The sequence below is a fragment of the Telmatherina bonti genome (genome assembly GCF_933228915.1).
Source record: "Telmatherina bonti genome assembly, chromosome: 14".
Taxonomy (NCBI): Eukaryota; Metazoa; Chordata; class Actinopteri; order Atheriniformes; family Telmatherinidae; genus Telmatherina; species Telmatherina bonti.
The window spans coordinates 27,882,144-27,895,298 of record NC_136612.1 but is presented as its reverse complement, the minus strand read 5'-3'; the positions used below and the strand labels follow the sequence as shown (position 1 = coordinate 27,895,298).

The 13,155-nt window shown below is 39.3% G+C and overlaps 1 protein-coding gene across 1 annotated transcript; it reads left to right on the top strand.

Annotated features, from left to right (window-relative positions):
* Positions 1–502: 502 nt before the first annotated feature.
* atp6v0a1a (ATPase H+ transporting V0 subunit a1a) lies at positions 503–12,959 on the top strand. The gene is made up of 21 exons (XM_079253416.1): positions 503–583; positions 1,675–1,837; positions 2,285–2,363; positions 2,544–2,641; positions 2,735–2,863; positions 3,734–3,816; positions 4,239–4,365; positions 4,485–4,567; positions 4,645–4,738; positions 5,586–5,798; positions 6,191–6,341; positions 6,624–6,763; positions 6,928–7,091; positions 7,467–7,557; positions 7,680–7,798; positions 7,911–8,127; positions 8,228–8,335; positions 8,446–8,553; positions 9,715–9,832; positions 9,935–10,106; positions 11,943–12,959. The coding sequence occupies exons 2-21, from the start codon at positions 1,721–1,723 to the stop codon at positions 12,034–12,036; spliced, it is 2,505 nt and encodes an 834-aa protein (XP_079109542.1). The 5' UTR covers positions 503–583; positions 1,675–1,720; the 3' UTR covers positions 12,037–12,959.
* The last annotated feature ends 196 nt before the right edge of the window (positions 12,960–13,155 follow it).

Below are 13,155 nucleotides of genomic sequence, written 5' to 3'. Positions count from 1 at the left end.
GAATGGGGGGAATGTGTGCTAAAAAATTTAAAATCGCCTTGATAGGAGCAATTATCTTATTCTCGCTCTCTCTCTCCTTACCTGTTTGTGTTTTATTGTGAAGCAGTTTTTCATTTTATCTTGTTTCACTTACTGTATTCTATTGTGTGTGTGTGTGTATGTGTGTGTGTGGTTGTGTGTGTGTGTGTGTGTGTTCTTTTTGGTGAAAACATGCCACATCGCTGTCATAAAATGATAAACTAGTGGGTGACATAAATGTAACAATGGGATTAAGAGCTCTGGTCCTTGTATATTTGTGCATTGTAATGGCAAGACTGATGTCAAAAGCATCAACACTTCCGCTGTTCAACCACTGTGTAACCACAGAAATCATATTTACATGTATATACTGTGTCTATGTGTAACATGTAGCAGGTTCAGACAGAGGCTCGCAGCCAATAGAGAGTCGTTGTTTGTGGTCACGTGATTCGCGGAGGCGTCAATTCATACTGTCGACCAGATACTTCCGTCTCTCAGCTGAGTTGACTCCCTCAAACAGAGCTACAGGACAGACAGGAGGCGAGCTAAAATCCACCTCAGCACGGTAAAGACACCGATAAACAAGGCTTATTCAAATCAGTTTACTCGATTGTTATTGTTGTTCGTGTAAACTATGTTAGCTGAATATGGTTCAACAGGTGTGCTAAATTAGCTCCACTCAGACAGCGCTAGCTAGCTTTAACTTATCTAAAGTGGAGAAGCGCGTTAAAGACTAACAAAGTTTCGGGGAAATATTCGTGTCAGCTTCGTTTAAATTTATATATTTCGTGTGTGGTCTTTAAAATGACAAAGTTACGTTTAAACGTGTGTCTGTGTTAGCCAGTCTGGGCTCATGTCAGTATTTATGTGCAGACTTTTCCTCCTGCTAATTGGCAAATTATTGCTCAACTTTTAGCTGGTTGAATAGCTTATTAATTGATATGCAGACGACTGTAACAGTGAGATGTCGCTCTGGTGTCTCAAGTACTTTTGCTGTCTTGTTATAATCAGCTGTGGCAGGTGAACACATATTATTCAGAGGACGTCTTGGGCTTGTAATAGCTCCTGTTTGACGGCGTAATTCACCCAACAAAAGGCATTTTAAGATGCGATTCTGTTACCTTTCAGAGGTTTTCATGGAGTGTTACTGGTGTGCAAAGCGTTGATGGAGCTGCTGTGTTGAAGCTTACTAGAGCTGCAGATCACATGCTACCTTGTAATCCTCAGATTAGCCCTGTGTGGTCGTTTCACAGTGGGAGGTTGGGCCACTTAGCTGCAAGGTATTCAGAAAATCCTAACATTATTTCATGGGAAATGCAGTCTATTACGTTGCCTGCCTATTAACTTGTCGTTTATAGGCAGGAAGAAAAAAATATGCATCAATTAACTGTAATAGTCCAATATAGATTAAAGCCTTTAAATATAACCTTTTCACCACTTGCTTTGACTGTTTAGGAGATCATTATAAAGTCTGGCCGATATGTTTTTTTCTTTGGTCACATGCTGATTTCTCACTTTGGTGTCAAACTAACACATAACTGTAGTAGGCCTCCCTCATTAGGGATATTAGCACTGGGGTGCCATGCACAGAAAAGCGATGACTATCACAAAGCTCTTTGGTTCTTTAACAGTATCATTACTTGTTTTTTCTTAAAGGTTCTGGCTTATTTGAGGGCGCTGAGGACCTGCATCCATCAACAAGATGGGAGAACTCTTTAGAAGTGAAGAGATGACGCTGGCTCAGCTCTTTCTCCAGTCCGAAGCTGCCTACTGTTGTGTCAGTGAACTTGGGGAAATTGGTATGGTGCAGTTTCGTGATGTAAGTCTGTTTTATTTTTATCCTGTTTTACTTTGAACCATATAATGTCTATCAAGTTTGCTCTTCTAAATGATACTTATATTCTAACAAACCAATGTTCGTTGGTTGGAGTGATGAAAATCAGCCTCCTCAGTAACGCTTTTGAGACGGTACATGCCTTCTACATCATGTGCTTACAGCTGACCCCTCATTCCAGGCATGAGAAAGCTTAGCCTGACAAGTCCCAAGGCAAGCTTTGTGCTGGGATACAGGGTGGGCTTTAACAGAAAAGTTCTGTGCATCAGCTGTTGTCTTCCTCATGCAGTCACGTTGAACTCTGATGTCCTTCACTATTATAAGAAATTATGAATAAGAAGAAATGGAGAGAAATTAGTTTTTAAATATTACTTTTGAACGTAAAGAATCATGTACAACTGCTGCTCAACTCTCTTTTCCTTCTCTTTGCAGCTAAATCCTGATGTGAATGTTTTCCAGCGGAAATTCGTAAATGAAGTACGGCGATGTGAGGAGATGGATCGGAAATTAAGTATGTGAGCTTAGAAATTATTGATGACTGCCTCTACTACTCCTATTTAGTCTTTATAACCGTAATAGTGACATAACTGTTTATGTCCTGTCTTCTGAATTATCAGGAGCTGATCTGTTTTCAGCCACTGTGAAATGAAAACATGCTTACCTGTTGTTACATTGTACTTTTCTTTTACAGGGTTTGTGGAAAAAGAAATTAAAAAAGCCAATATCCCAGTAGTTGATACAGGAGAAAACCCTGAAGTCCCTTTTCCAAGAGACATGATTGATCTGGAGGTGATTATTTCCTCTTAAAGTAAACAATGAAAGTCACCTGCTTGGCTTTCTGACCCTCTTTTTTTTAATTTATTTATTTTTTAAACCCTGCAGGCCACATTTGAGAAGCTTGAGAATGAACTGAAGGAAATAAACACAAACCAAGAGGCTCTAAAGAAAAACTTCCTGGAACTGACTGAGCTCAAGCACATTTTGCGGCGTACGCAGCAATTTTTTGATGAGGTCAGCATCTCTTTTCTTACAGGCCTTAGGAAACACTGTGCTCTGTTTTTTTTTCTTTTTTTTTTTTTTTTTTTTTTTTACTTTAATGCTGTGGTAGGCTGAGAAATGGAGCCTGTTTGATGCTTTACTTTACATTTTATACAACTTCAGTAACAGATTTGTTGTCAATTTGTTCATTTTTGCATATTTGCATATAAACAATGTTCTTGTGAGATTGAAACTTCAATTGAGTATAATTACACTATGTTAGCATGAAAGAACAACAGTCTTTTTTTTTTTTTTAGCACAAACTCAGATATTTCCTGGTGTTGTCAGTAGAAAAGTCCTCTGCTTTGCTCTCTGGTAGAAACCCAAAGGCACACTTTTTGCCGCTTGGTTTGGCTAAAGGTGTTGTCACTCGTGATCTTTTATAGTTGCTCACATGACCGTGGCAAATGTACACCAGTCATTCACATTAGATAGAGTGCTTTGATTCCTGCTGTAATACTCCAGTTTGATTCACTTCACAATGTTCAGAGTAATTCCCTGCTTGTCCACATTTGTCCAGCTGTAGCTCCACTTCACTGACTTAACCAGATAATTAGGTTTGTTCTTCAGAGTGAAATAATCTTTTACAAGTTGTTATGACTTTTGATTCAGGTGAATCATTTAACCAAATGGGTAACAGTTGAGCCATTAACTAAGGAAAGCTGCTGCTTATGTTTGAAGCAAACAGAAAAATACTTTTCATGTCCAAGTCTTGGAATTGTTGCTAAAAAGAAGTCTGATGTTTTCAACAGGTTTCACAAGTGGGTGTTTTCCATAATGCAGCTCCAGCAAAGATTTAATTTAGATTTAGTAGTTTTAATGATTTATTATGTTGTTGTGCAGATGGAGGATCCCAGTTTACTTGAAGAGTCATCTATTCTCTTGGATCCCAATGAGCCCAACAGAGGGGCTCCACTCAGACTGGGGTGAGTCAGATTTATAGACTTGAGGAATTTAAATGAATTAAGCTTTTTCATGGAGATTTCCATCCTGTGCACTTTGACCATCTGTGTCTGAAACTGAGGGGGGTAACTGGGGGCTTACAGCTTCCCCTCCCACATAAACACTCAGGCCATCCGGCTGAGTCAGGCAGTGGAGGTCAGCCAAGACGGAAATCCTCTTCAAATGAACGGACACACATGTAAACTTGTATCAGCTCCTCCTCACAAGAGAATGAAATAATAGATGTGAAAAATCAACAAACCTCCTATAAACCTGTGAAACGGGAACATCTTATAACTGTCTCATCTCCCTGAAATATTATTAAGCAGATGTTGATTTATCTTTAATTTAAGTGTTGAATAACTATGAAGTTGCTGTTTCATTTATTTGTTTTTCTCAATTACAGGTTTGTGGCTGGAGTCATTGGCAGGGAGCGTATTCCCACTTTTGAGAGGATGTTGTGGAGAGTGTGCAGAGGCAATGTGTTCCTGCGACAGGCTGATATTGAAGATCCTCTGGAGGACCCAACAACAGTCAGTCCTCTTTATAAACCTCAGTTATGCACCCTAGCTTCTTAAAAGACAGAAAAAATAAACATAGAGCTGCAGTCATTGTGAAGGTGGTTTTTAATGTCTGAACAATGTTTTTACAGTGTGACCAAGTCCACAAGTCTGTCTTCATCATATTTTTCCAAGGAGACCAGCTAAAGAACAGAGTAAAGAAAATCTGTGAGGGGTAAGTCACTCAGCAGTATTTACTGCAAGTTTTCTTCACTAACAGGTATTTATCTGTAATTATTCATCTGTCTTCAGATTCAGAGCAACATTGTACCCCTGTCCAGAGACTCCCCAGGAGAGAAAAGAGATGCTGGCAGGAGTGAACGCTCGCATCGATGACCTGCAGATGGTAAATAAGCATTCAGAGAAAAAGCCTCTGGAGGACTGATTCTTCTTAATGATAACATGCAGGGAAAAAAGTCCCTTTTTTGTTTGTTTTTAATCTAGTTAGTTGCACAGAACAGTGTCTTCCATCAGTTTCTCTCCTACAAACAAAATCATTTTTATGCTGCTTAGTATCCTCTCCAGTGGTTTATCTACTCCGAGATAAAGAAGCCCTCGGGACATTTTCCTCCTTTTCTTTTTGCTCACTAGATTTATCTTGAATCTTGTGATGATCCATGTGGAAGTTTGACCTCATTTCATAAAACCTGGACTGCAGCTCACATAATTCCCTTTTTGTTGATCTACATGCTGTTTAATGTGTGTTGGTCTTCCTGGGTCCAGTGTTCTGCATGTTTTTACTTGTGCACGTGAGCCAAATGATAGAGTGGTATGTATATGGACGATTGTAAAGCTTTTTAAGCTGCAGTCAGCATTGTTTGCACAATGCTTTAACCACTGACGAGACTGGGCTGCCACCACATAACATAATGTTCTGTTTACTGATCATGAGGTTTAACTTTCATTTCGTCTCATACAACAGCTTACTTATGATACCTGTATTCCTTCCAGGAACTTCAGATAGATTACATGGCCTGCTGCTCTTAAATTCACATGCTATGCTGTCTGTGAATGCTGGTATATGAGTCGTATGCACTGTGCTACTTTGCGTGTCGCTGGTTGTGTCTACTGTTGATTTTGATTCATTTGCAGAAGTTGAATTTAGAATAAGGTGGATGAAAATGACAAAATGGAAAGTTCAGATTCATAAAATGTTTATTCTTACATCATCACCTTTGTAACTACTCCCAAAGGTGTTGAACCAGACTGAGGATCATAGGCAGAGGGTCCTTCAAGCTGCAGCCAAGACAGTCAGAGTGTGGTTCATCAAGGTGAGGAAGATGAAGGCCATCTACCACACGCTCAACCTCTGCAACATAGATGTGACCCAGAAGTGTCTGATTGCTGAGGTGTGGTGTCCTGTCTCCGACTTGGACTCCATTCAGTTTGCACTGCGAAGGGGGACGGTGAGTTAGACAAAACATGACCTCTTGGGTTTTTTAAAATAAAATTCCTTTCAAAGTACATTTAGATTAAAAACAGTGTAGTAATACACATTGTATGACACTACCTTTATTGTTCCAGCTGAAACATGAAGCCGTGTTATGTCAGGTATCAACATTGGAAGTTTAAAAAGCATCCTGTTGTTTCTAAGTCCCATCCATTATTCTCAAAAGTTTCTCAAACCTGCAAATGTTGGCAGAGTTTTATTCTATTTCAATAAAATCTTAGAATTGATACTGATTATTGTTGTACTTCTTTTTTTTTTTTTTTTTTTTTACAATTTGGATTTTAAGTGCTGTTACATATTGGTCTTCAGCTTATCCAACTTGTCTTTCATGACATTGGTTTATTTTAGGAGAAGAGCGGCTCCACTGTGCCTTCCATCCTCAACCGCATGCAGACCAAACAGACCCCACCTACTTACAACAAGACAAGCAAGTTCACCTCAGGCTTCCAAAACATTGTGGATGCTTATGGAATCGGCAGCTATCGTGAGATTAACCCAGGTTGGGGCATTTTCTCATTTTTTTCTTTCTCCTTTCTTTACTTCTTGACCTCTGTCTGTTGTTACCTGGATCATCAGTGTGGGCATTGATGCTTTAACTGAGAGTGGTTGTGTGTGTGTGTGTTTGTGTACTCAGCTGGCTGTGGTAGACACACACAGCCGGCTGAAAGGCCTTGTGCTTCAGCTGCCTCATCCGTCATAATCACTTGACAAAATGCATGTTGACATGTTTCATGTAGCACTCCACCCTCCCGTCATATGATGCCTGCCTCCTTGTCTCTAGCACCATACACCGTCATCACCTTCCCCTTCCTGTTTGCTGTCATGTTTGGTGACCTGGGCCATGGGACACTAATGACATGTGCTGCTCTGTACCTTGTGTTGAGAGAGAGCAGGCTGATGGCTCAGAAAAATGATAACGAGGTATGGATCCCATCATGGCCACCTCATTACTGATGATACATTGAACCCCTAAGTTACAGCAGACCCTGTTCATTTTGGTCGCCCAGCTATGTTTAAATCAGCTGAGAGATGAGTCAGCATCTTTTGCTCTGAGACCTACTTCTCATTTCTCTTGTTTGTGGCAGATATTCAACATGGTGTTTGCAGGACGCTACATCATCCTGCTGATGGGAATCTTCTCTATGTACACCGGCATTATTTACAACGACTGCTTTTCAAAGTCCCTAAATGTGTTTGGCTCTGGGTGGAGCGTCAGACCCATGTTTGGTGAAAGAGGAGCCAACTGGTCGTAAGTTTGACTGCATCTTTATAATCTATACTTATGTTTGAACTTGTTGCAGGATTTATATGAAAAGTAGTACCCCCTCAAAAATGAGATGGTACGTCTCAAGGCGCATTCCATAAAATAAATAAGTAAATGAATTGTAGTTGATGGTGAGCAAATTTACTGTCAGGGTATCTGTACTGAAAGTCACTGCTGTTTTGCATTGACTGACTGTAAAGAAATTTGTAGAAAAGACTTGTACTTCTGGATCCAGCTTGTCCAGTTTGCAGGTGTGGCAACTGTGGTGTGTGTGTATGTGAGTGAGTTTACAAGAATCCGGGGCATCATCTGTAGTGTGTTCTAATTCAAGTTACATCCTGTGTTTTCATCTTGCTTTAGGTTTGACACACTTGCTGGCAACACAGCCTTGCAGCTGGACCCAGCCATAGATGGAGTGTTCAGCGGCCCATACCCCATCGGCATCGATCCAGTAAATGTTTTCTTTATGATTTGTGCTTTCATGAATCTCTTCCTTTCGATTTGTTTAACTGTTAATTGTAAATATAATACAGCTTTTTTTTTACTCCTGTAATTTATCTCATTGTTCTCCAGATATGGAGTATATCAATCAACAAGCTGACATTCTTGAACTCCTTCAAGATGAAGATGTCTGTTATCCTGGGAGTCATCCATATGCTCTTTGGAGTCACTCTTAGTCTCTTCAATCACCTGTAAGATTTCCACCTTTTATATTTGCTTTTTTTTTTTTTTTTCTTTTTGTTCCTTTTTATGCATCGTATTATTTCAAATGATGACCAACTTTATGTTTGTGGTTCATTGCAGGTATTTCAATAAGCCCTTGAATATCTACTTGGGATTTATCCCAGAGATTGTCTTCATGTCCAGTCTGTTTGGTTACCTAGTTATTCTGATCTTCTATAAGTGGATCTCTTATGATGCGCGAACCTCCAAGGACGCTCCCAGTCTCCTCATTGCCTTCATTAACATGTTCCTCTTTAACTACAGTGACCCCACTAACAAGCAACTATACACAGGGCAGGTCAGTCATGCTTATGATTTAAAAAAAATGTATTTAGTCTTAAAATAAACACAGCAAGATGAGAAACTGTTTTTCTTTCTATTATTTTTTGTCTTTGCAGCAAGGCATACAATCATTTTTGGTGGTAATTGCCTTGGCGTGTGTCCCGTGTATGTTAATAGTGAAAACTTTAGTTCTGCGGCGACAGCATTTGTGGCAGAAACATTTGGTAAGATGATGAAGATATGCACTATGCATTTGTCTCACTCTGCATTTCTAAATATAGTAAATGATAATTTATCTCCTTAGTTATATTGTTTTCCTCATCCTGTGTGACAGGGTACTCAAAACTTTGGGGGAATCAGGGTGGGGAACGGTCCCACTGAGGATGAGGCTGAAATCATCCAACATGATCAGCTCTCACAGCACTCTGAGGAAGAACCTGAGGTAAAATAAACATGTTCCCATCACCAACACTGACATTAGATTTGTAGTTGATGCAATTAGCTAATTAATAACAAAAGATCAGTGACAACCGACCAGCATGTTACTGAGAGAGCTGGAAGGAAAAGTATGCTAAAGGATCTTCTGACATCTGAATAATTCAGCTGCACGGTGAAAACAGTAACTCATCTTTCCACTTCCACTGTGTCCTAGAAACACATTTATTATGGATAAGTGTCTTGTCTGACAAATATGTTTCGCCATCTTTAAATTGTCTTTAAACATGTTGCTGAACATTAAATCTAATGAAATGCAATTTGCCTAGTTGATGTTGAAGTTTGCTCTTATATCTATAAATTTGTGAATTCAAGTATAACTTGGTGGGAGAACCAGGCCAGACCAGTCATCCTGCAGCTATTTAACAGATACTGACTTGTTTTACATGGACTTTATAATTAAACTAAATGACTAGATTTTAGAAAATGAAATGAAATTGTTTTATTTTGAACAGATAACTGGAGCCGTCTCTGTACGTGTGGGAACAGTGTTTGCATTCTCTAACTAATCCTGTTTCTTTAAATATGAATAACTGGTTTCTTGTTACTTTCCTGTTTTTTTATTGATATTTGTCTATATGTGCGTGTGTTGTCGATAACCAAGCGTTGCCTTTTGTCACCTGCTTTCAAGGCGCGTGAGGAGGAAGAGGTAGGACAGGAGCTCATGCCGCACCTCCACCCTGCAAACTATCCCTGCATGTTTAGCAATCCTGTCTTTTGCTGCCCTTTTCTTTGTTTTCAACACTCCCGCTGCTCTTAGCTGTGTCTGTGTGTGTATGTTTGTAGCAGTAAGGTCGGTGTGTTCCAGGTGTGTCTTGTTGACAAAGGGTTCCAGGCTGTGGGCGTCAGAAAGCCAGTGCTTCACTATGGTCTGGGTGATGTGCATGAAGCATCAGCAGAGCAGCTGTCTGTTTGGGTTCACAGCGTTCTAAGATAACAGTGCTTCTAATTTGTGGGGGTTGCGGATCTACAATGGCTTTCCTGATAATTATTTCAACAATCATGCACACACAGTGAACCGGAGTCCTCCTTTGTGGACCCCAGGACCTTTCGTAGAAATGTTGCCATTTAGAGCATGACGTTAACATGCCTTTACATTTACCCCCAGTTTAACTTTGCGGATGTGGCAGTGCATCAGGCCATTCATACCATAGAGTACTGCCTGGGCTGTATCTCCAACACTGCTTCCTATCTGAGGCTTTGGGCCCTCAGTCTGGCTCACGCACGTAAGACACATTTCTAAGATACATTTGGTTTCATGCTCACGTTGATAAGCTTGTCCCAGCAGTAAAATAAGTGGTTTGCTTTCATTGTGTCATCATGCACAGAGCTGTCGGAGGTGCTGTGGTCCATGATCATGCGCATTGGCCTTTCTTCTAGAAGCCTCGGAGGCTTCATCCTTCTGGCCATTGTGTTTTACTTCTTTGCTGTTCTCACAGTTGCCATTCTTCTCATAATGGAAGGTCTCTCAGCCTTCCTGCATGCACTGCGACTGCACTGGTAAGTATATTTGTTGAATTTGTATTTATTTTTATTATAAAAATAAAAAGAGCCTTTACATTCCAAGGTCATTGTTTAATTGTTGATTGTTGTATTTGACTTGAGGATTTTATCATTTCCAAATAATTAATAGCAATACTGAATGTTGTGTCACAGCTCCACCTGCTGGTGGATTTTTACATATTAATCTTTGCATTTACCATCTCTGGACATACATAAACAAAATATAAGGGTATCATTTTATTTAAGCAAGTTTCACTAAACCTGTTGAAAATAGTGAAGAGAAAATAATGGATTTAGCACAGTGGCATGTGTCACTCTGCTGGGATATTCTCTGTGATGTAAAGATGTTAACTGTTGAAACAATTGGAGAAAAGCTGAACATATGTTCAGTTTACCTGCAAACTAAAATGTAAGGAGCCAGTTTCTAACTGGCATTAATGTTTTCAGTAAACAAAACACTACAGTAAAACTACATTTAATGTGGCTCAGCATTACATTGGTGTGGTGTCCACATGTTCCCACTTTTTTTTTTTAACCTGTCCTGTCCAGCACCACAGCATACAGTACAGCTTACATACAGTATGTTTACCAGACAGATTAGCTCTGTCAAGGGAGACATGTCATGTGTATGGCTGCCCTTGATATTCTTATTCATTCATTCATTCATTCAATCAATCAATCAATCAATCAATCAATCAATCAATCCTCATTGGCCTTGATATGACAGCACTGGACCTGACGGGAAAAGAAAATAAAAGGAGAAGGGGGAAAAAAAAGAGAGAAAAGATAAAGAAAGAAGAGAAAAGAGCTTGTCTAAACTGCTAAAAACACAGTATTCGCAAAAACAATAAAAAAAGAAAAATATTTTTAAAAAAAACATGTTCCCACTTCTACTGGGGCATTACACCATTAGCAGAAGTTGATAAAATTATATACCAGTGAGTAACCATCTAGTTGTGGCTTGTAGTAACTCATTGCTTCCTGGCCTGTGGCCTGGAATATGTCTTGACTCTTGTCAGTGTTTTTTCCATTTGTATTTAATCTGCAGGGGGCATGACATTTTCTGAATCTTTAGCGTGGCGTGCATGGCTCTTGGCTGTCTACTCGTATGTTTTTGGCTGACTCTGCTGAATGTCGTCCTGCTTTCAGAGTTGCAGACCATGCCCATTTGTTGGAGCTAGCGATATTATTTCACGCCTGAATCCCATGACTGCGTTGAGTAAATGGCTAATAAATGAATAAATAATGAAAAATCCCAACCATGTGACTACTGGTCACAGACAAGAGTTTTTCAGTAGTTAAAATACTTGTAGGCTTCATCAGAGATTCATGAAGTTGCCGAAATAATGTGCAGGAGAGCAGAATCACCAGTCAGCATTATACTGGACAACTGTGTGTGCACAGCAACCATCAGTTGGACATGATTTTGTTGCTGAGCTTGTAACACCAGGCAAGCAACATATCTCATTGTTCTGAGTATATCTGGGGTTTTTTTCCAATAAATTATGTTCACTTGCATTTTAAATAATTTTGCCTGCATCCTGTACTTTCCTACATTGGCAGAGTTTGTAGTGGCAGGTATTCATGACTCTTCACATAATGGATCATCCAGCCGTCACTTAGCATTTTAAAAATAGATCCTGATCATTTTCCTGAAGGGAACAGGTTTAGATGTCTGACCGTGGGACCAGGGCCAGGATGTAGAGTGGGTGTAGGCTGGAATGAAAAGCAAAGGTCATTGGCTGTAGCAACCAGTAGTCATCGTACCGGTAGTTTGCCTGGCAAAGTTGATGTATGATTTTTTTTCATTTGTAATCTTATTTTTGTCCACAGGGTGGAGTTCCAGAACAAGTTTTATGCAGGTCAGGGCTTCAAGTTCCTCCCCTTCACCTTCGAAAGTATCCTGGAGGGGAGATTTGAGGAATGAAATGGCTTTTTTTTCCACTAATGTGCTCCAACTTTTGAGAATCTGTGTAGTGTTGTATAGTGATGTTTGTTTGTTTGTTTGTTTTTTTCTGTCTTTTTGGAGTGATTAAGTTTCCACTGATCGCCATGTATAATTGACTACCCACTCATCAGGAACATTCACTGCAATACTAATATTCAGTCATTCCTGGAAATAGCCTTGATTGTAATCTGTTGTGTCTTGTTCTAGAGAAGTTTTTTTATTTAAATGTTTTATTTAGTTTATTATTTATGCAACATTTTTCTGATTTTTCTTTCTTCCATTGTGAATGTTGCAGAACACATGAAGCCGAACTTACCTATGCAAATTTCGTGGCTGATGACGTTGACCAGTTTTAAAAGTGACAAGTGTTTTCTTGTCTGCATACATCATAGTTGGATCTTTGTTGTCTTTGCCACTTGAAATTATCACTTGTTTATCCCAGGTCAGCATCATTCGCATAGTGCAGTTCATATCTTTAGCAACTGAAACATAAACCCAGACTTTGTACATTGCATACTTATCATTTATAAAGCTCTAAAGGGAATAAGGCTTAATTTGCCCATATCTTTGAAAACTGACTGTATGATCCTGTGTTGTGCTCCATCATTGCCACATCTTTTGTGTTTTTTGTTTTTCTGTTGAGCTACAGAGAGGAAAAATAAGGGGAATCTTTAAGTGGGTAATATGGTAATAATTTGTAGCAATCCAGCACACTTGACAACATCACTTTGTTTCAGTCCTGATTCCTGATGGAGACTTGATTCATTACTTGTCAAGTGTTACCCTCATACACAGACGAGAGTAAGAACAGTTTACAACAGACATCTTCAGCTTGTCTTTCAGGCAAGGTTGACCACACAAATCATTTATGTATCTCTGAAAATAAAATGGAAAAAGCTGGTTTAAGTTGTCAGGTTTTTTTGTCTTCTGCACTTTCTGCTTTAAAAATAAAAGAATATATGTAAAAGGAAAAAAAAATTGCCAAGGACTTTCAGTAGTCCATCCAAGTAAATAGGAACAACAAAGCTAATTTGTGGAGTAATGTGTTGAAAATAAAATAGAAAAGCTTGATTTGCAGAAAACTGTTTAGGATTTGAA

Coding starts and splice junctions, on each gene's coding strand:
- atp6v0a1a (XM_079253416.1), top strand. CDS start 1,721: ATGGGAGAACTCTTTAGAAGTGAAGAGATGACGCTGGCTCAGCTCTTT. Junction 3,817..4,238: donor GGGGCTCCACTCAGACTGGG/GTGAGTCAGATT, acceptor TCTCAATTACAG/GTTTGTGGCTGGAGTCATTG. Junction 8,554..9,714: donor ACTCTGAGGAAGAACCTGAG/GTAAAATAAACA, acceptor ATTTACCCCCAG/TTTAACTTTGCGGATGTGGC.